This window comes from Trachymyrmex cornetzi, unplaced genomic scaffold (genome assembly GCF_001594075.2).
Source record: "Trachymyrmex cornetzi isolate Tcor2-1 unplaced genomic scaffold, Tcor1.1 scaffold1118, whole genome shotgun sequence".
Classification (NCBI taxonomy): Eukaryota; Metazoa; Arthropoda; class Insecta; order Hymenoptera; family Formicidae; genus Trachymyrmex; species Trachymyrmex cornetzi.
Genome location: NW_017295674.1, coordinates 640,275 through 664,579, shown reverse-complemented (window position 1 = coordinate 664,579; position 24,305 = coordinate 640,275). Strand labels below are relative to the sequence as shown.

Genomic DNA, 24,305 nt, shown 5'->3' with positions numbered 1-24,305 from the left:
GTTTTAATATCACGATGATAAAGAATTTAATATTATTTGAAGAAATACTGCAAATTCCACAGATGCCATTAGTATTCAGCATTATCGCAAAGCAATCAATATTCAGTCAATATTCAGTCGTAACAGATGTTCGTGAATTGAATTAACTATGAAACAACGTTATAGTAAAATAAAACATGACGTAATTTTAAAATCGAGTAAAACATTTTAGTATGCAGAGATATAAAATATGCATTTTTATTGAAAGTAATATAAATACAATAAAATAATAATTATCACATAAGATAGTCAAGATCGCCTGCATCGAGTGCATGTTTGAAAGTCTCTGAGCTTGGTCCATCACAAGATTCATCGTCAATCCCGATAACTTGCGTGATCATATTTGATCGTCAAACCGTTGAATTAACATTTGGAAAAGATTAAAGACTAAGATATACAATTTTCAGCATTAAGGTATGTTGCCGAAAGAAGTAGATGTATCGAACTTGATCGATCTTTTTCGATTATTTCAAGCGTACATTTTTATTTGTAATATCGTTCTATCTTTATTAGACTTTATTTCTTTCGCACCATAATCCAGCCCAGATCGCTTTGCAAACTTTTCTAATATATCATAGAAGCAATTTTATATGCTATAATGAACACTATATCTCATTCCGTTAAAATGAGATATTTCAGCAAGTCAATCGGTAATTCATCAATATTTTGACACAATACTGCACGATACAACATAGAAGCATGAACAGATAAGGATAATATGTGGTATTTCTTAATATATAATGGAAAGAAACTTAAGCGTTAGCCTGACTAATTAGACCGCACTGTCTAATCGTTCGGTGGAATGTGCAAATATAAAGAAGATTCATGGTTAATGATGAATGTTAGCGCTGCTTCTTAAACGAAATAGAAATTTTATAAGCAGGAAATTTATCGTTTTTTGTTGATGTTAATCACTCCAACATTATTAATCTTTATCTTTTTAAGCCCGTTGGTAGATACAAATTGTTGTAATTATGTCAAGAATTTGTATAGTTCCGTTTTAATTTCCTGCTTATATAAAAGTGCTTTGAACACATTTGTCGCAAGAATTAGGATGTTGTATTTAAGGCCATATGGACTTGATTTCGAATGAGCACAATCTAACTTTCGAGCGAATGCCGTTTTTGGCCCGTACTTTTTTTTTGTTAATGAAACAATGCGACTTACAGTATCCTGCATAAATTGTGCGATTGAGCTAGCAAGATGAAAATAATTAATCCTGCAAGAAGTTTCTTAGCAACCAATAATCGTTACAGAAGCTATGCGAATTATAGGGAATAATACAGATCTCGATGGAAATAATGAAATTTATTGGACGTGAGGGATAAGATAAAGACACCTTGCTGCGCAGGGATAATATAAGCACAGGTAACAGAACCAATGTTGCAATAAATCGTCATCATTGAATGGGAATTTCGTGCCAGGTATTGGAAGAGTACGTATATATTTTTGCTTCCAAAAAATCTTCAGAAGCACAAATTTTTTTTATACGATCTTACCGCCGTTCAAAAAGGTTCTCTTCCCGATTTCTATGTAAAACTTTACAAAAGACGCTGGACGAGCCTGCTCAAACGTAGATTTCGGTCGAGTCGAAAGAATGTAGAACGCGTGACGGTGTCTTCAACGAAAAATTCGACTTAACGGTTAAGTCATGCGCGGTTAACGCTAAATGTCAGCGATCTCATCCTCCTCGTCCTCGACTTTCCTCTAGCGAGTACATGTAGAATGCTAATGTAATCGGACGAGACGACGTGTGGCGAAGGGTCCGCGTGCTGGCAGTGTCGTTTTGTCGTAGCATGAACGAATCGTTTCTTTCTTTTTTCTCTCGCTTTTTTTCTTTTTCCCGCATGTAACACCCCCGGTTGTACGCATTTTAGCCTGCCTGCTAATATCCGGCGAGGTCGGCGAACGTCTGATCCATCTCGTCGGCGATCGCTTTGTATTTACAGCGCTCATTTACCAGTACGTCTGCAACGAGAAGGGAGGGAACGTGGTATTAGTGGACGGTATGATGGTTAATCGGATGTACATTTTAATATTCTTTTTAATTGGAAAGAGAAAGAGAGAGAGAATATAACGAGCACATAATCTTCATGGTTAATGCTTTGGGATTAGACGATCATTATATCTGTGAAACAGCTTAAAGTGAAAATAGGATGAAGGAAAATTAGCTGGATTGATCCTATTATCTAAAACCTGAGAAATTCACTTGAGAAGATAAAATGGATTAATCTATATATAAATAAGATCAAAGTCTATATACGGATAAATATTTATGGAAATATATTTTATAAAAATAAATATCTCGTAGCTGACTTTAACTCATTAAGGAACAGGGTATGTTTCAAGTATGAAAGAAAAAAGCACATTAAATTCTATGTGATGTTTTATTTGTTCTAATTTCTGAGAGAGAAGTATTAGAAACAAAAGTGGCCTTGTACAATTTTTCGACAATTTTAAATTCGCGAACTATTATAAAAAGATCATCAAGATATTTTTTCACATTCAATAATATTTTATTAATAATACAATACATTGAATATTTACTGTACTTTTCTTTTTGCTCTACTTACCGCACGCTGTTATCGAAGCATAATGCAATTAGAACTGCGCTTGTAATTTTGATCTAAGCGGCGTTTTCGAAATAAATAATTTAATAAATAAATAATCGCAGCTCTCACACACAGAGCGGCTGTATATACCGACGGAAGCTGGAGAAGTGGAATCGTTGATAAATTAAAAAAAGAAAAATATTCTGAACGCGGAACGTATTTATAGTACATTGATTTTTATTACGATAACGAAAGTATATGCGTCGAATGGCCGTGACCCGATCGCAATCGAATTGTGCGTATAATGTTGATAATTACGGCCAGATAATTCGATAGCGGACGCGGATATTTGACAGCCAGATTTAACCAACCAATTCGGTGAAAGTAAGGTCCAGGTCGTCGCAGATGTATTTGTACTTCTCCTTCTCGTGGACGAGCTCGTCTGCAAGAAAACATAGTGTCGTTAGAATGTTATTCACACGTTACTGTATCAATTGTACTTTGATACGTTCAGTATGAATTAGGGGCATTGATAATTTGCATGAACTTTGATACGAGATAAAACTGAAAAGATGTAGGTATCACATGAACCTTCGATCCTTTACTAATATAATAGTGTACATGGAATATTTAGTTTTAAGCGATGTGAAAAAGGGTATATAGAAATATTTCGCACTTTAGAAAAATGAGGGATTCTTTTAGGAGGCGTTTGATCGGGAAGCTGCGATTTTAGCAAAGAGCGGGTTAAAAAGCATAGACGAGTAACTTACGAAAGATGTGTTAAGCGCAAGCTAAATTTGTAAAAAGGGCTTTCGGTATTTTTTTTGTTTCTTTTTTTTGTATCGAAGCGTTAGAAAGGTGGTTAGTAGCCATGTTACACGCCATAGAGCTCGAAGAACGCATTATCCAAGCCATCCCCGACTTCCTTGAATTTCTCCTTTTCGATCACCATCTCATCTGCAAGCATTCGCAACGTTATAGATAGCCGCTATTTAGTTAGAGATTTCATCTACTGCGTAGCGTGAAAAATGTTTAAAGAAAAAAGTGCTGAAGAGATGAAAGTATTTAATATTGTTAAAATTAATACCGCGCTAAAGGTAGTGAATTAACCAAGCAGGATAATGGTGAAAATAATTGATTTTAAATTAAATAACTTAAGGATTTAAAAATAAATACGTGAGTCTTAACACGTATAGCTAAAAATAAGATTCATCAACTGTTTCTACGACCCTGATGTTCGTTAAATTTCTTTTGTCAGATATAACAATTTTTTTTAGATGTAATTGAAATTTGTACCTTAATTTATATCTATGCTATTCTTAACTCTATAGTAATAGTTTTTTTCATACATTTTCCTAACGAAACATATTTCAATAATTAGATGCATTAATTATGAAAATAGTTCACTTTTTTACGGTGTAAAATCATTAATGTAATCAACGATTATGCTAGTATACATATATCGAAAAAATTTTAGCAGTAAATTACTCAAATATATATAATTGAAAAGGTATATCTATAAAATAATATTTATTTTATGATAAAAGACAATCGTGAAGTTTCGATATTATAAGTAGGGAAATTTGTCATGCATTAATATAGCAAAATCGAATTAAGCAAATTTACTCACCGTAAATAAGGTATACGTACCATTTTCTTCCTTCATCATGCAATTTTGTTACGAGATTGTCTAACAACAAGGCGACCACACAGCGTTATCGCGTGTAGAATAGTTATACGTCATTATGTTAACGGTGGAGGATTAATGTTAGCGCAGGTAAAAAAAAAGAACAACACAACGAAAAACAAACGACACACTCTTTTTTCAAAATTAAAATATATATTATAAACAGTTTTATAATAATAGCAATATATAATAATCAATTATTATTACAATGATATTAGTGTTATTATCGTTCCATTTACTTTATTAATATTAAGTAAATTAATAAACTAAAATTCTCTTAAACTCAAGTATCTGCGTTTCCGTAATTTTAGCATTATTCAGAAAGAAAAAAACTGTGGCTAATAAAAATCAACGATAGAACATGTAGGTCTCATAGTTGTGCTTTTCGCATTATTGCTGGTTTTTAATAACGTTTGCTCGTGGCGACGTTAACTTGGAGAACAAACGATCGCGATGTTTCTGGGTGGCCTTTCGATATTGCATAAGATACTGTATTTTGGATTAGTTCATCGTTATCTTCGTATATATAAATAGAGACATACTTACGAGATATACAATTCAAAATAGTCCAAATTTCTGAAGAAATATTATTAGATTAATCTAATTAATCATACGTGATTATATTTAGAAGTCGCGTAATAATTAATACGCTTATATTAATACTACATCAACAAAATATCGATTTATATAATACAAATCAAGCTAAATTATTAAATTTAAAGTACCTTCCAGATATGAAAGATAAAATATTTCTATTGTTATCAGGGGTCAATCTCCCGAAACATATCTTCGATTTATTCTATTATCTTCATGATCGCTCAATGATCGTGCGAGTGACGATAATATACATGCATTTATATATTGAAACGGGAAGAGGACGATGCACATTTCCACATCAAAAGGCCATCCAAGAATATATTGCAGGAAAAGTGCTACAAGAATAACCGTGACGGGTTACGGCATCGAGGTCGAGGCAGTACACGCGACATAAATTACGTTTTTCAGTAGAAAAGAAAAAAAGAGAAAATTTCTCTATAGGATTAGCGATGCTCGATGGTGAGCGTAAAGTAGCAATAACATTAACACGCGCGCGCGCGCGGCAAACTGTATCAATTAATAGTAATAGTAATAATAATAATAATTCGAGGCGAACCATGCGCCGCGAAGTGGAATATCGGATATGCATTATTTCGACGATCGATTATTATTTCCAATCTCTCATTCGCTGTTACGTTCGAAACGAAGCACGTTCCCTGCATTGAGGTTTGACGTTGGCCGTGGTTAGTATTTATATCGTAAATATATACAGGCACGATCGGTAAAAAAATATCGAAATGACTCAGCTAGCACGGGAAGCTGCGCTGCGACGTGACAAAGTAGCCAGTTGCTTCCCTGTTTGTTATCTTAAGTATTATGCGTTGATCAATTTTTCGTAGGCTCGAAGTTAAATCATTCTGCATACGTACAACACATATATCTGTATAGGCCAGATAATTTTCGATTATTTTATTATGAAGAAAGAAAAGAATTTGAATTATGGCGATACTACGTTGGTAATACGATTGTAACTGTTTGACTGAATATTGCACAACGAAGACAAAAACGTACTAAGAAAATATATTTTTAGAAAAATTAATAGGAAGGTTTGGCAGTGGAATCCTCTTAAATGCATGGTTATTGCATCATTGTCGTCTTTGCTTTTATCGGCGGCAATGAGAAGATGACGCGACAATAATCTCACTGTAAAGCTAACAGAAGAAACTGACGAATTTCTTCTCGCGCGAGCTGAGCCGCGTGGAATGCGGAATGTAAAATGATGCGAAAAGTAAATGAACACTCTGTTTCCCTCCATTATATACAATCCTGCTACGCGTATTTTGTACCGAGAGAAACACGCGCTAAATTCGATGAACTGGTCGAATCAATTAAAAGATAAAATTTTTGTAAGTCACTTCTAAAAGATATTATAACTTAATAATTGTTACTCAACAATCATTTATCTTTAATGGGGAGAACCTGTCTTCAGATGTCAGACGAGTCGAGCGCTGTTTACTATATAATTATATATGTATATTAAGTACAATATTATAATTATATAATAGATTGTATATAAAATCTTTAACGCATAAAACTAATATACGCTCGAAAAAATTGGTTTCAAATTTCTCATCAAACTTCTCTCGATACAAATAAATTCTATTCGTCTTGTCTTCATTTCTCATATTCTTCGTCTCTCTAATACCTATTCACGTATTTCTCCCACGGCCAGTAATCGTTTTCATAACGAATTTAAATCGCAGCGTGTTCGAAGACGTCTCAAACCGGTTGCAGTCATGCCTCCATTTTTTTTAAATTAAAATTTAAAGACAGACTAAGCTAAAATCTAAAGCTAAAAAAATCAGATTTCAATTACAAGTAATTTCATATTATGTATGGAACTATCCTGTCGTCTGTTTTTGTCGCGTATTATTTATTCTTCCTCGTTCTTTCTATCTTTTACATTCTCTCTCTGTCATATTGATCCTTTCATTCTGTATCTTCCTTACTCTTCTTACATACATATACACATGCATACATTTTCTATTCTCTTCCTCTCAACCTATATCAGTAACTTACGTCACACGCATACAAATAGACACGCAACACGCACGCGATACACACGCTCGAGCGCATATAAGCATGTATAGTACGTACACGCACTGCGGATGGACGTAATGGAGGGTATAAGGCTAGCCTAAAGACTGCATTTTTATCCGTTAATGTTAGGTAAGGTGTGCACCACATACGAAGCTCTCGCTCCGTAACGGCGTATTTGTTTCTCGTTCACTTCTCGTTGCCGCCGTTTTGCTACCTGCTTGCATTTATTTTCTTTCGATTTCTTTTTTCTCAATCTCTCTCTCTCTCTCGGATGTTCTCTCGCTTTTTAAACGTTTTCGCGTTTATGCATTTTCGTCCACCGCGAAAAATACAATCTACATGTTCTGGATGTCATGCAGGGTGGCCTCCATCTCCTCCTGTAGCAATTTGTTTTTCTCTCTCTCAGCCGCAAGGTCGTCTGTAAAGATCACTGGTTAAAGGGAAGTAACACACACGGCAAGCCACACGCGAGCGTAACATACTGCGTTTCGGCGGTTAGAAGGGTAAATACGCAAATAAAATACGGCGCACACACATCATACACACATGGAAAAGTAGGGTTTGCTTTACGATTGTCGAATCGTTATATTCCTTGTATAATTAGGAAAACTGATCATAAATTCAAAGTTTGATTTAACCATTTCGACTCGAATTTTCTGGATAGAAATATTCTTACCAATTTCTCTAGTCTCTTTAAAAACATATTAAATTTACAAATTCGTAATAATTAATTTCTGCGGTATTGCTTTATTTATAACGCCTGGTATCGGTTCAAACTCTTCAAATGCAGAGCATTGATTCTTTAAGACTCTTAGCTACTTGAATAGAAAATGATTTCTAGTTTCTGAATATCAGCTTCTATATAAAAACCGTTTTCTGAATTCTTTCTCTCTTTCCACTTAAGAAATTCAGTTCGTATTATAACATTATATATCTCAAATATAAAAGATATCTATTTATATATCTAACATATGTCAACGTATTTGTATTTAAAAAATTTAGTTGAATTCAGATAAATCGTATTATTGAAGAGAATAAAAATAATTAATGTATTCTTTTTTTGTCGTATACGCACCTTCGAGCCTGTCAACTTCCTTCTGGAGTTTCTGCACGGATCTCTCTGCAAACTCAGCGCGTGCCTCAGCCTACGCAAATACAATACTTTGTCAGTCAGAAAATTATATTTTGAATGAAATTATCCATCGATTTCAAAAAAAGAAAAACAGAAAAAGAAGTTATTTATTTCAATTATATATATATATATATATTGCATGAAATTGAAATATAATTATTCAATAAGGTTTATAACTGCTTTTTTTTGAAATCGTTGAAATAATCGGTATCAATATTTCTTTAACTATCACGCCATGCAAGTAAAACAAATTTCACGTCACACATGATTGCAGCTACGCTATGAATCTGAATCTAAGCCTTGAAAGGTTTAGTTGCGACACACTCTATATTACACGATTAATATGCTATTGTCAAGAACAATGCTCTACTCTTTCTTTTTCGGACAATAGGTTCACTGACAAAGAAACTTACGATACTATTGATACGTTTGTATTTTTCGTATCTGATGCGATTTGTGAAGCTTTACATTTCTATATGAATCTCGAAAGTTTCACGCGTACTTTTTGTAAATCCTTTCTTATTCTTCGCGTACACAAATTAAAATTACTTTCATGGTTATTTTTATCATATTTAAATATTAATCCATTTCTGAAAATATCGGTTTTATATTTTAATAAAAAAAAAATAATATAATCAAAATGAAAGTAGAAATTTCCGATATACATTAAAGGGTTGTTTTCTTCGTAATAATCTTGATCTTTCTCGCTTTCACTTACCTCTTTCAATTGACTATCAAGAATCTTCACCTGGCCCTCGAACGTCTCCTCTCGTTGCGTCGCCTGTTTTTAATCAAGCACAACAAAAAGACAAAACAAGCTTTCGTTAGTTCACCGCAACGCAGAAAATACTGTTTAGTTACTTCTAAAAAAAAATGGGGTCAGATAGCAAAACGATAGGGGCACGCGAGTTAATATTTTAGTGGCAAGACCTACGACGCGAGGATGGATCACACGTTAGAAAATGCAAAGCAAGACACTCCCAAAGGATGTGTACCTCCTTTAGACGGGTAGTAAGGGTCTTAATTTGGTTCTTGTATTCCTCCTCGCGCTGGTTGGCCTACGTACAATTACGTAAATATTATTTCTCGTACGTATAACGCGATGATTTTCTTCAAAATACATGGATTATAAAATACTTGATCATAAGACTGATTATAAGATACTTTAGAACGCTTAAGAAAAGACCATTATAAAATTAATGCTCAATCCAATTATTGGCACGTATTTTCATCGACATAATTTATGATTTACAATTAAATTGGGCGTTATAAAAACGGTATATCATAATGTGCTTTCTATCCACAATATTTTCCAGCATTTTAGACGCGAATTAATTGATAATTAAGAAAATCATTACAATATAAAATGAAAATTGGGGAGGCGATATAATTTAATTAAGACGGAATTAAGTTCCATCCTGATTACGTTGTACATGGCGCATGAAATAAATCATTTACCTTTTCCTCGGAGACCTCGAGAGACTTCAAGTTATTGCCAACGACACGCAATTCTTCTTCAAGTTCGACAATCTTTCTGTAAAGTTAATTAATCGTTAATATCGTAATTTATGTCATTATAAGAGAAACATATCAAAAATTGCGGACAAACGTTTTCAATATTTTTTATTTTTAAAATGTAATTTTAAATCATTTGAGAAGAAATAATACGAAGTTATGAAAAGTTATACAAATTGTGCAATAAAACAAATTTATACCCATATAAAAAACATTAACAATTAAGTTCCTATCGTAATAGTCTGCACTAATAAAAAATCTTTCGTGAATGTACTATAAAAGTTTGTTAATGTAATACAAAAGTCACTATCTTTATATTTTAAAATTACGTATTGAAACGTTCGTCAGTAATTTAAACTTTTGAATGATTATAACGAACAAATGATAGCAAGTGTTGCTACATGGAGGAAAAGAGATTAATAAACTCATGCATAAGCTTGCACTTACGATTCGGAAAGTTCAGCCTTCTCTTCGGCGCGCTCGAGATCCTGTTCCATCAAGACTAGTTTCCTGGCGACCTGTGATCAACAGCCACACGTGTCATGCGCAAAAGCAAAGGTGATGGAAGTGGGCATGAAATAGTAATATAAAAAACAAAAAAAAATTAGGTGTTAACATGCAGAGACGCATAAAAATCCGATGTTTCCTGGCTTCCAAGGTTCCTTTCGGCTGCTAAAAGATTAGTGCGAGTGCACTGTGCCACGACGTTAATTACAATTATGGGATTCGCATCTACGTCCATAGGTAACTTTTTGAGACAATTATTTAAAAAATCTCAACTCATTAGATAATACAATATATCATTTTGGATGTATCTTAACACTATACGTCTATTAAAAGATTGATAAGATCAAAAAATTCGATATGACAATGTAATTTTTACTTATTTCCCTTAGACGCAGATGGTGTCGTAGAAAAGCCATCATTACTGTCGACATATTATTTAGTAAGTCTCTATGAGACGGTATTTAATTAGATTAATGTTTCGTAATTCTGGCTTTCCATGATGAAAAAAGTTATAACTGATACACAACATTTTTAAATGGTAAAATACGATCACAAAACATATCGTTATCGTGCAAAACGAACACGGGCGTGGTTAAAGGGTATTTCCGCCTTCTTCGTCATCGTCGACGAACATATTGCGGGCTAACGGTGCTGTCAAAAGTTACGGGAGCGAGCCGAAGCGCATCCGACGGATGCGTAATGGAACGAAAGGGGGCGGCTGGGTGAGATGAAAGGAGAGAAATGCCATGGGATCGTTCGCACTTCGGGCAAAAGGTGCCGGACGAAAGATGCCTAATAAAAACGATGCTTACGACTCTCCGGCCTCAGCACGCTCCTCGGCGCGTTCTAGATCGGCCTCAACCATGGCCAATTTACGGGCGACCTGTATAAACGACATACACACGGTTTCTAACATGTGTTGTTTTCTATCTTTCCCTCCTTCTCTTTCTCCTCAGCGACCTCGCCGCCTCTGAAAATTCCGGAGGCGGCGGGATGGCGAGACACCGGCGTCTCGTCGCCGCCGTTGTCATCTTCGTCATCGCCGTCGTAGCCGCGATTGGAAGAATTATTCTTCACGGAAATTCTCTCTCCTTACATGCTCAAAGTCTGCTGACGAGCTCGCGAAATTTGTGCAATGACATTTGCATTTAACCCGTATTTATGCAAAGTTATATCGTTTCACGAAAAAAGGAAATGAGAGCAACTTCGGTTCAAAAGTATTTTTAGTACCGGTAGATCGAGAAAATTTACTGTATTAATGCAACATTTTACATAATTTAATACATATCTATTTTGCATTTTAAAGATATCTCCGAATTTGCACTCAAATTAAAACACGTCGTTAACGGCAGACTAAACTGTTGCATTAACATCAATTTTCTCCGAGCAATCTTGCTGAACGCTCGCAAATGGTTAGCATCTTCCAATCGGCCACGCCGTCGAAAAACAAACGATCAGAGATAGCAGCACGCAAGTCGTGTCACGCAAATTGCAGCTCAGTCTTGACGGACGAGTAGTCCTGATGGACTTGTAAGCGCATGTAAGACAGCAATGTATCGTCACGCTAGGGAAAAAGATCGTCGTAAAGTAGAACTTTTAACGCCTTTTAACTGCACTGAGAAAAATGTCTGGTTGGATAAATTGAAATTCTGATTGAAAATGGACAAATTAAGATTTTCTAGTTAAATTAAATCTACTAGAATTTTAGTTGAGACAATCGAAACTGATTTACATAATCAGAATCTTCTGTGGTTCGTCTATTTTCTATTTCTTTCTCAGTATGGATTGTGTCAATTATGACCAGATATCTGTAATTCCGTTCCACGACGATCTTTCATTCATGCAACACAACTTCCGCACAACCGTGGCGCGATCGATCGTAAAATGGCTTTCTCGTAGAAATTTAATTGAGAAATTTGCGATTCGCTCGGGTTTGATTATCAACTTCCGCATTCCCTTGTTCGTATCTCTTCATTTTGAAAATTTTCTATTACAGTTAGCACGGCACAAACGACCTCTTTACACGGAATCGTTCGTTGTGTACATGCATCTATGTATTTGACCTCTCATAGTCAGCATAATTCTGCGAATAACTCAATAAAATGTAACATCCGTGATTCTGAGGCAATGAAAACAAAGATTTTATTCAGCTCGTCGAGAATATGCAAAATGAACGTCTTGTTGATTTTATAAATTGTATGGCACATTTATGAGAAAAATTATGTCGTATAATGGATAACTTATAACTGTCTTGGCAAAAACTTTACCAATTTCATAACGTCCCAACCATTTTACGATAAAATTGCGACACGTTTTTGGGAATGAATGAAGATTGTACGTCTTATATATGAAAAAGAAGATGTTTAACGAAGATCGGCACACTGGGTTGCTGTTAGAATTTGTCGTCATCTCTGTAAGTTTCTGTAACGGTTAGGCAGTTAGATCGTTAATTAGAAGGTCAAAACAGACGATTGTGTGGAAGCAACACTATCTACTAAATAAATTAAACGATTTAATTAACATCGCGACAAAATCAATTCTCGCACACCGCGATTAGTTTTTGCGCATACTGTTAATTAACGACGATTTAACAGATCGCATAGAACGATGAAGAAGGTAAAGTGGTTGAAATTACGGTGAGTTTACGAGAAATTTCAATAAAAATCTCTAAAATTATGAATTCTCCAATAATAATTTCCAAGGAAAAGGATTGCGAGGATTTTTAAAAAAATTAAATAAAATATTAATAAAAATAAATAAAATGTGCTTATTAACGAAGATAAACCAAATTTTTCACAAATTAATTAAAACTAATTAATGAGTCTGTTTTTTATTCCTGTACTAGAACTCTTTCTCAAATATCTATCTCATTTTAAATTCCAAAAGTGTACACTAGTTCAGTCACAGAAAACAGACTTCATATTGCAAAAACATATGAAGAAATAAATATGACACATTCTGTCACTGTAGAAAGTTTAGATATTTATATTTAAAAATGTGTAAAATTAATCGTGTAAAATTATACCGGTAGTTTACGACCGCAAATAATAATCCGTAATATCGCACGTATCATGCAGAGGACTGGAAAAAGATTTCGAACGATATCTTATCCTGATGATTGATACCGTAATCTCTGAGCGGACAAATAGCAAAGTGTGTGTCACCGTAATTTCAACGTTATCGCGGCAAACACCTACCATCACAACTCTCGTTATTCTGGGGCATCGCATTCTGAATTCCAGCAAAGCAAAACGCGCTCGTCTTACCGAAAGACAAGCTTGACAAAAGCAGCACCATTTATAATCGTTGACGCGCGGAGAGCCGCGATAAAGTCGCGCGGTCTCACGCGGCGTTATCACAATTGACGATATTCTTATTAAATTTATTAACGAGGCCGGTCTCGCGGGGAAGCGAGCGACAGACCGAGCACCAACCGAGCACCAACCGAGCACGCGGTTCAAAGCTTCCACGACGACTTTAATACCCGCTGAAGAGATCGAATTATAAACACGCGCGCGTACGAACTTCTCCGAACTTGGTCGCGCGGCCGTCTCTAATCTAAGTATCTAATAACAGGAATATTATATATGTAGCAATAACAAGATTAAACTCTATTTATGAAACTGGCACTTGAGACATTTTGTCGTGGCTTTTATCGAAACAAAAACACTTTGAAATCACAGATACCCGATTTTATGTGAGTCGCGCTCATAAAACACGTGTGAACACTCGTATATATCATCACTTTTTTCCTCTCTCTTTCTTCCTCCGTTTCTTCCTACGTGACTCCTATATCTCTAAAATTTTCTCTATGCTATCTAACAAAATGAAAAGAACGATCTTTAGAACACTGCACTTGTCGCGAACACGCAATACTCTTCTAAAAGACGAAAAAAAAACTTCCACTTTCATTCGGCCCAGATCGCGAACACAGATTGACGATTCACGATTTGCCCTTCTCAAGATTTCACTGCGCGAAGGATTCTCACCTTCTCGCCTTTTTCACGATTAACGGATTTTTTCGTTTTGCAACGCGCAAAAATCGCCTCGTTTTTTTAACGTGATCGAAACAACCTCGATGAACCAACTGATGATTTTAGTGAACGGAATATACCTCATGCGAGGCACTTTCTCTCTTTATTCGCGACGGAGATGTATCGAAACACGGTATTTTCGAGCACACAAAGAGAAGACAGAGAGTTACGGGGTTAGGCACTATTTTGACTATCGACTAGGAACCATCATCGTCATGATTATCATCGTCACTGCATCCAACACGCTTGACAGTGGTAGTCGCGGGCGCGCGAACCTCATCGTATTTCTTGTCGGCTTCTTCGGCGAGGAACCTGGCTTCCTTCAACTGATTCTCGAGGGCATCCATACGCTCTTCATCCGCCAAGCTGCGATTCTCGAGAATCTTGCGGGCGCTTTAAGGTGGACACATGTCGAACGAAAGAATTTACGATTAAAATATCGATTAGACAAATGGACTAAGTTAAGAAATAGGTTTCTGATCGTCGAGAAACAGCTCTGCTCAGCTCAGCTCACAATGATGCGTCTACCTGTGAAATTTACCTGAAAGACAATCCCGGAGGAGAACTACCAACCGATCTGGATGATCCTTTTTAGCTTTATATGGGATTATTAATGTATCAGAAATGAAATTCTACTTCTTCAGAAATGAATTCGCTATTCCTTCCGTGAAAATGTTCCAGTAAATGGTAGGTAAATATTTCTTTTCATTTTTATAAACTAATGTCATCGTCTTAACGTCCTAAACGGTTGGTAGTTCGTCTCTGACAAAGAGAAATAAAGGGTCCGTTTGCCCTCATTTTTTTCGCTCTTTGTTCGCTGATGACCCACCTCCTCGTATTTCTTATCCGCCTCTTCTGCGATCAGTTTAGCCTGTGCTAGCTGCTGTTCCAACAAGGATACTCGGTCGTCCTCCATGTTAGTACGGTTTTCGAGGGCCTTGCGTATCCTAATGATTGATCGTTCATCGATTTTTAGAAATGAGTTAATCGTCGTTGAAAGAATGATCAGCACTGTACACAAAATAACTATTTTCTCGATTAAAAAAATTTTCAAGAGTGCAATAAAAAATAATATAAATACACGTACACGTAAAGTTCAATTTTCGATCTTTTTAATGTCAATTTATTCTGTTATGTTTATGCATCAATTAGTTTTTACGGTTAACATAAAGATGATGTCTTTAAATTGCTTTTTGTAATGTAATTATGTTGTATAACAGATCAAGAAATCAGAGAAATGGATTTGACAATTTTTCTCTCGTGAAAAAGTACATCATAGCAAGACATGTGAACATGTACACGTCATTCGTTATCAACGACGATAAGCAAGCCTAGCATTATTTTAAGCATAAGTAACGTACTGCAGTACAGAAATCATAATCGGTAATTAGACTTTCAGTTATGACGAGTTGAATTATATACTTAATGATCGTCCTTTACTCAATATTTGATTCTATCACATATATAAAATAAAAATCAAATAAATCAATAAAAGAGATACGGCGTTTTAAATTCTTCCAACATCGTTATAAATTAGTTATCTTTTAAATAATGCATAACTAGTATAAAAGAAAACGGGTATCCAGAAATAATTTTCAAATGGAAATTATGTCAGAAAGAGTTTATATAAATCGCGTCGCGGCGGATGCAATATATAACCACAAAAAGTAGGTCAGGATGTGGTGTTTCAAAATCCGCAAAATCTTATTTTGATTCTATTTGACAGACATCTTCGAGTATATGAAAGAAAGAAAATATTGTGAATTATCCTTTTCTTTATCTATAGACGTATATTATTTCTAATAAAATAATGTAAAGCGTAGCAGTTCGTTAGAATTGTTTACATCATCGTTATTTTGCAGTGATTACAAAACCGCTTATACACCTATATCTATAATAGACAACGAAATTGGTATAATAATTACGCGAATTTCTGCACTTATCATAACTACATATGTATAACTGGAATATTAAAGAGTTGTTGCGTTCGGGTCTGTATTTGGCACGATATTAGTCATACAAAATTGCAATGCATTGCACTGCATTCTATAATTAAATCGCAGGAAAAGGAATCAAGAAGTTTCTTTCTTGCATATCGATTCTTTCAATGTAAGGCGATGTAAAATAATGAAAAGACAAGGTCAATGTAAAATAATGAAAAGAAATAATTTTTTTCAAAATATTAAACTCGTCCACAATTATTATATAAAACTCTACATTAATATTTATTATATACTACGTTATATATTATAATATGTATGTATAAATAGAATACACACAATGAATTTAGAGCAAGAGTGGCATAAATTATGAAAAGTAACTTTAAAATATCTATTATATATATTCAAACATTTACACAATATATTTTTAGAAATATTTTTAATATCGAAAAATATCTAATTATCAAGGATTTTCATGTTTCATACATATATATAATTACATTAAAAAAACATGTATTATAATAACAATAATAAAGATTTTATAGTTTTAATTTTATAAAATGAGATAAAATCGAACATTAATTTACACCACTTTTACACGTATAATAAATTTTCCGATATAATTTAGAATTATTTGTATACAATAAATAAAAATGATCAAAAGTAAAATATTATAAAATCTCGGCTCTTTCATAAATATATCCTAGCCAACCATCGATCGTTAAATACTAACATCCATCATAGTTGGTAGCTTGACAATAAATATGTTAAAAATCGTATCAACATCAAGTATCTAATTATACAATATGTATTATCTACATTACTCTTGATCATTTTTAAATAGATAAAAGAAAATATATAACAATGAACAGCTATTTTTTTTACACTCGTATATTCTTATTGTTATAAAGTCATAAAAATTATAAAATAATCATCGGAATATATTTATAATTTTGTATTTAATAATTAATTTTGAACATTAATATATTTAGATATTTTCTATTTCAATATTTTCTATCGTATTTTTTACTTTGATAACTGTTCATTGCGGAGAATATGCACAGAATCACTATAAATAAAAAAATTCGCAATAATTTTGTTGTGTATATAATAAACACTTACCGTTCACTCTCATCGGCAGCTTGCGATGCCTCCGCCAGTTTGGCAGTGGCAGTGGCAAGACGCTCCTCGGATCTCTCAAGGTCCTCCTCCAAAAGTTGAATACGACGATTCAAGGCGGCCACTTCAGACTCGGCCTGTAATATAGAAGAAAATCCATTTTAGGTAAAATAAAAGCAAAAAAATTTGCAATTCTTAATTTTACATAGTTTTAGTAGAATCATATCGTTAACTAGTAATGTGAGATAATGAAGAAATACTGCAATGCAAGATACATTAATAATTGAAGAAAAATAGAAACAAAAGATATAATTTAATCTAAAAAGAAAAGATCGAAATCTAAGTGTATATATGTTGACAAACTTTATTAAATTAGAAACAATAAAAAAATATACTATAATCGTCAATAATTTGACAATCTACTAAATTCTGTTATTTATATAATTTAGTTACGCTTGAATTATTTGATAAATGATAGAATCCATTATTGTATATACGAAAAAATAATAGCTGTTAAATCTGGAATTGAGGAGGTTTAACGAAATTATGCGAAGTAACGTAAGATCGAATGGCTGATCCACTGTTATTGTCCGTAGCCTACCGGCACGACGTTGCAACCAGGCGCACGTCGATACTGGATTAGGAATGATCCGAATCCAATCTAATGCCGTAACATGCCGAGTGTGATCAGAGCTTGTCGCAACAAAGCACTAGAATGGAAGGATTTCTGCGTGCATACCGATGACCCCGAGGTAGTCTCACGTGTTGCAATCGAACGGATCATCACCGTTATCGATTTTGGCAAACATTTGACCCGTAAATCATGTTGCCTCATCGCTCTCATCGATGTCAGGGTATATATCATCCGCAATAAACGCTTCTAAATTTCAGATTAGTGATTTACGAGCATGGATTAGTTTTGATTTGAACATTATCGATATAATCGATAACGCTCCTGAAATTGTAGCAATATCTCAAGTAGTAACTAAGTCAGCTACAAATTTTGAACAGAATGCTTACTCTCGAAAATGTAACTAGCAAAAATTGAATAAATTTTATCATCAGGATAGTTAAATGCTAATTTTAATGTAATAGATTATTGTTTATTCTTATAAAGAGAAAAAAGGCAATTATAGTTATTATTAATAAAATGATATCTTTACGTTTTTAATTATTAAAACCTCTATTAAGAAAAAAATTAATATACCTTAATCAATCTTATCTTATCATAAATAAGAAACTACTAATTTCAGTCGCAATTATTTTCGAAAATAATAATTTGTAATTCTATTGATGGAATTGTATGAGGCTATGCGAAGCGTGCGATTTTCACGAATGTAAATTACTTAACGGTCGATTACACATATATCCGCGTACACAATTTGAGGCCCTTGTCCTCGTTAGCTGCACCTGCCTACGATTGTGCTTCTAGTAAATGACCATAATTCATCCCGTGACGCAGAGAACGTTTTACAAACGTTACTTTATTAGTGATGCGTGAACTTGGATTTCGACACACCTATGTCGGTTTTATGGGGGCGATGTCAGTGGACTGACAGTAACGATTGCATAATCACCTACACATAACCATGCTATCACACATCATTCTATTATCGCTAATATTGCTGTCACCATAATTACCCATCTTTTTATTAACTGTTTCTATTAACAAAAGATAGTGATTATCCGGATTATGTCATAATATATATTTGCAGTATCGAGAGAATATAAAACGGCTCCTAGATGCTCAATATTATTGTACAATTATTTTATGCAATATTATCAATGCCTCCTTCAAAATAAAGTCTGAAGGCTCAATAAAATCTCCAGATAAGTAACATAAAATATTGTACAATAATAAACAATTGATTAGGGCCGCTTAAAAGATGTGTAGTTACAAAATGAAATCAAAATATATATAAAATCATGTATGAAATGAATATAAAATCTATATGCATAATATTAAATTGTTTTTATTCATAAAATTGCTTCGTGTCAACTGTCATGTAACACTGCGAGCGTAAAACATTTATATTTGTTTTACAATTTCGTTTGCTACTGTCGAACTTCCGCAACAAATTAATGCGAGTTCAATGATTGTGAATCGCCGGCGTGGATCGCATCGCCACGCTGTTTCACGATGATGCGTGCACGTTCAGTGGTGCGTACACGTAGCGTTACACAGGCTTTTACATTACCTTACTGACGCGAACCTTGTATTCGTAGGAAATCGGCACGCCCACTCGCACTTGTGCCGAGTGGACAGGTCGTGTCACATCGACGATATCCACGGCAAGTGTTGGTAAGTGTGCCAAACTTCCGCTTCGTCCGACCCTTTCTCGTAGCCTTCCAACACGATTCGTTTAATTCGTCCTGCAGTCCGACCGACGTCGGCAGCGGTTGCAGGGATCGGTAATAATTTAGTAAACTAATTATATATTTTCAGGTTGGATCGAAATTCATAGGCATTGATATGTTATCAATATAAAGGTGAGATTTTAAAGGGAATTCATTTTGTGTTTGTAACAAAATAATGGAATTTATTTGATAAGTAGAAGAATATCTATAGAATATACTGCCTTTGCGATAACTTTATTGGAATGTATATAGATACACAAGTTATAGATGTAAAGGAAAGTATTTTATTCTTTTGCTCCAGGAATAATTTTGCGTTCACATATTCATGAATTCTATTGAACAAGATAAGATCTTAACATAAAATTATAATTAAGAATTATTCCATATTTGCCTTTTTGAAGTGCAAATATAATCAAGTGAACCTTTCCTGAACCAAAAAGAACCGCGGTTGTATTGTTTTGCATCGCTCGTGCGCTATCCATGACATACGTAAGTCGTGACGGCCATTCGTTTGTAAATAAATTCGCTCAAGGCGAGTGGAAGACATCGACATTTTGTTATGTAAACTTCTTAGCAATAAAGACACGGTTATGATATACGGGCCTAATCTCCCGAGATGGCCGAGATATCATTTCCACGTCTAATCGGCCTATCGATGCGCGAGCAAATCAATAAGACTTGCCTTATCGTACCCTCACATCCTCTCGTCTGAGCGATAAGCCCGTTGAATCAGCTTGCGAAACGGCGCCTCGCTTATTACCATCGCAACGGAATCGAGAAGGAAAGAGAGAGGAAAAGAACAGAAAAATTGCGGCGTAGCGGCAATGCACTTCGTTGCTTCGTGACAAAAGCGTATTAGTGCGGCCTGATCGAGTCCGTCGCAGTTGGCCTTTAAAACGCATTGCGCGCATCGGGTGCACTCTGTCGCGAATGCGCATTGAAATCTTGTGGATTTTTATCACTGCGCCGGAAAATGCAGCGTCCGCGTTATACGTTATATCATCCCAAGTGGAAACACAGTCTTGCAGCTCAGGATTGCAATATTAGTCATGTTACATACATCAGACGTAATTTTATCTTCTAAATCTTTTTTTGCAGTCAACATTCTCTCTGAAACTTTGAAAAAAAGATGAATAAGAGAATTATAAGAACGTAAGCTGAAAGGCAAAATTGTTAACTTCTTGGCCAATCCATAAAATGTAATAAAATACATATAACGAGTTATGTAAATCTTATGCAATTAATGAATCTATAATAATGAAATACTTCAGTTTCGTTCGTGTTTTCAATTAGGATACTAACGCCATTGCATTTTGTACGACAGGATATTGAAACGGTTGGAAGGCTTCTTCGATACGGTCTGACAGCAAAACAAATGTATCTACATTCTACACGCAACAGAAACGATATATCCGGTATTCCATGCAAATATTTGTAAAAGTTACTTTTAACGCTACGCAAACAATATTTCAACCAAAAATAAATGTGAAATATTGATAGTATAATAGAAAGGATATAACTGAGATATTCCATATCTCTACTTCAAACTGGTATTATATATTACATGTAATGTTCATGAAATACTTTACGTTAATATTTTGTGAAATAATATTTGCTCAAGCAAAATATACTGCAATAAGCAATCGATAAATACTATTAATGAAATAGAATGTTAATTCTTAAAAAAAAGATATCTTCTATAAATTAATTTAAAACCGGTTTTGAATAAGTTATAATACTGATTTAAGGCAAAAGCGTAATATATCGATTTTATGGATTACTTTATATTTTCATGATTCATTGCATTTCACGGTAGAGCGCTTAATTTACATATAACTGTGTGTCATTGTACTCAAACGACAATTGCACAACTTTGGGCTTTCGGTCGTTTAACTCGTTACGTTATAATTTCAGAAAGTCACAATCAACAACCGGAAAAAGACCTCCGTTCAAATGTTAAATAATATTTAATACAAGAATTCTTTCCTATTTTTAATTATAAAATAACAATTGTTTAAATTTACAAATTATATCAATCAAAAGACAATTTAAAACGTCTTTCACCTACATTCAATTGTCAAAAATCTCTAATACGAGTAGCCGAAAAACGTTTTCGTACACTTCCTAATTTAAATATTTCAATCACCAGCCCCTAGCATCCCACAATTTTATTTCGACATGTCGCACTTGTTGTTAAGAGCAATTTTGCGGATCATCCAATCGTGACTTTGACACTCGACGACCAGTGTTCGTGCACCTTAGCGAAGAATGCGCGTTACATCGCCGTTTGTCAGCGAAAAAGGAGTGAGAAACGGTCAAGATTATGGTGTAAATCCGTTAAATCGAGGCTGATGAACGCTCACCGAGAGACTTGTCTCACTTGTTCACAATTTGCTATACGTAGCTGTACGTGTTTTACGTATGCTGGTGTGCCCGTAAATAGGCAAAATGACTTAATATACTGTTATAACTTTCAAGCCCTATCCGTAATGATCTCATCACTTCGTCGCGAAAAATTCTGGACGTCGAAATAATCATCTATCCATGATATAAATGCACATTGCAAAATATTGTTTCAAATTCCAGTTTATGATTCAAAAATTGCATTATATATATCTGTGTAAAATTGTTAGATTGCACATAATTCGCCGTTTCTAAAAAATTTTTTTAAATAACAGTTCTTATCCAATTTTTAAATGATAGAAAACAGTAAATCTCTTTTTGGTAGAGAGTACTGTTCAAATAATATTAAATTATATTATAATAAATTAAGATTTTCTAAATAAAAGAGCATTCATGAAGATAGTTTTACGTACATGAATAGAATTTTTGTTTATGTAAAAGAATGTCAAAATATATGTATAAGGAATTTCTCGGAACGGAATAGGCTAGTAATTGTCCGAATACGGTAGATAGTCTAACGGTAAGAAAAGCGGATTAAGGCGTAACAGAGGCTATTGTCCGATGAATTTTAAATCCAAGATTTAATACACTTTTGCGTTGTATGAAGCTAGATTTATAACAGACAAACAGCGTACATGTACTTAATAAAATTTTACATGCCAATTGTATCTTGATTGTAAATTGTAAAATGATAGCTTTGGAAATAATCTTACAGAAAAGAACATAGTTCTTTTTTCTTAATAATTAAATTTACTGAAGATTGTAGTTTCTTTAGGATTCATTTTGCAATTTTATTTACGAGTCGTGCTTATCCATTGTCATATTAATTTATGTCAACTTATACAGTAACGCTGCAAATAGAAACTTTCGAAAGAATATATATGTATATATTATCCAAGACAACTAATATTATATGTATCTAGTATTAAATATAAGAATATTTAATAACAATGCAAGATATATATAAATATATATAAATATCTGATATCTAATAATACATTCAAATACATCTATAGGTAATATGATTGATAATATTAGACAACTTTATATATAGATTTTTATAGACATTATATATAGATATTTATCAATAATTTAGATTTTTATAGACTTATATATAGACATTTATCAATAATTTTATTTATAATTAATAGAATTATAATATATCCATATATATAATATTAGTTATGCATTTCAAATAGACGTAATTCGCCAAAGCGATTCGTGTTTATTATAACGTGATGTGAAGATACCGCAATTATTAATAGCATCGAGCTAAAATTAGACTACTCCAATTATCATTTAATTATATAACTAAATTTGATTAATTATCACTGAGATAAAAAATTATTTGATTAATCAAATATACGATATAGTCCTAAACTTTTGTCAAAAAGTTTGTTATGATGAACATTGTGGAAAATAAAATGTTTACAATAAACCTTTAAATAAATAAATCTTTATAAATTTTTAAAATAGATCATCTATAACACTTCTAGCTATTAATACTTTATTATAAGAAACTTTCTGAGATCGAGCCTGTTATATATACACACAAAAGTTCATTTCAACTCAAGTTTCATTCATATTCAGTCAACGACGGAATCGCTCCACTTTGGCATCGTCCATAAAAACCCGACTGCATTGATTTTTAAATTTTTCATTCGCGCTTAATTAACTGCGGAAACTCAGTGTGACAGAATTTCGACTCGGTGTGCCAACAACGAACGTCCGGGCGAACGTTCCCGAAAGATCGTTCGCACGGATATCCGGTTCGATCAGTCAGGTCGACTGTAACGAAGATCGAGTCGGAGCAGGAACACGGCGATGATCGATTCGGTCGATCACGCTGCGCTCCGTGTTACGTTAATATTTTGACTCGCAACACGTAGGACTCGGGAGGGACACCGCGGCGTACGGTGGTTTCCGACAAAGCCGGTCCTCGCCGGTGTATCAGGAATGTCTCGGCGTGTGCGCTCTCGACCCTCCTTCCCCCCTTCGTCCGCCCCGTCGCGACCCAGCCTGACGACGCGACGGCCGACGACGACGTGTCTGACACTCGCGATCGATTCTGTAACCACCGCGGCCGCCGGCCCCAGCCGTTTCGCTCGCATTTGCTCGCATTCCTCGTCGTGATTGCGCGATCGAGGAAACGCGAGGAGAATCGGCAAAAATCCGGCGCCAGAAATTCTCCGGATTTCCTCTCGGAGTCGCGCGGAGTCCTGGATCAATCCTGGATGATTCGCAAGAAATTTCGCTCTCCGAGAGCTATCTCCTCGGTTTCTTCCCGTTACCGTCGACGGTCGATCGGTAGACGGTACGAGGCGAATGGTGGCTCTCGTGTATCGCCGGCTTCGTGTCGATTATTACCGAAATTGATATCTC

At 34.5% G+C, this 24,305-nt stretch overlaps 1 protein-coding gene across 11 annotated transcripts in view; it reads right to left on the bottom strand.

Annotated features, from left to right (window-relative positions):
* Positions 1–1,045: 1,045 nt before the first annotated feature.
* LOC108763523 (tropomyosin) overlaps positions 1,046–24,305 on the bottom strand; it is a 41,763-nt gene continuing 18,503 nt past the window's right edge. For 2 of the 11 annotated variants that reach the window (XM_018511268.1, XM_018511304.1), the window contains 7 exons: positions 17,166–17,299; positions 14,933–15,050; positions 10,010–10,080; positions 9,506–9,581; positions 9,043–9,105; positions 7,991–8,060; positions 3,423–3,548 (listed from right to left, as the gene is read on the bottom strand). In XM_018511268.1, the coding sequence (XP_018366770.1) occupies positions 3,466–3,548; positions 7,991–8,060; positions 9,043–9,105; positions 9,506–9,581; positions 10,010–10,080; positions 14,933–15,050; positions 17,166–17,299 (615 nt within the window). In that variant the 3' untranslated portion in view covers positions 3,423–3,465. Of the gene's footprint in view, positions 2,008–2,443; positions 3,034–3,422; positions 3,549–7,176; positions 7,334–7,990; positions 8,061–8,765; positions 8,829–9,042; positions 9,106–9,505; positions 9,582–10,009; positions 10,081–10,881; positions 10,953–14,378; positions 14,497–14,932; positions 15,051–17,165; positions 17,300–24,305 lie in introns of those variants that run through there. The other 9 variants (XM_018511230.1, XM_018511297.1, XM_018511277.1 and 6 more) reach the window with 7 other exon arrangements.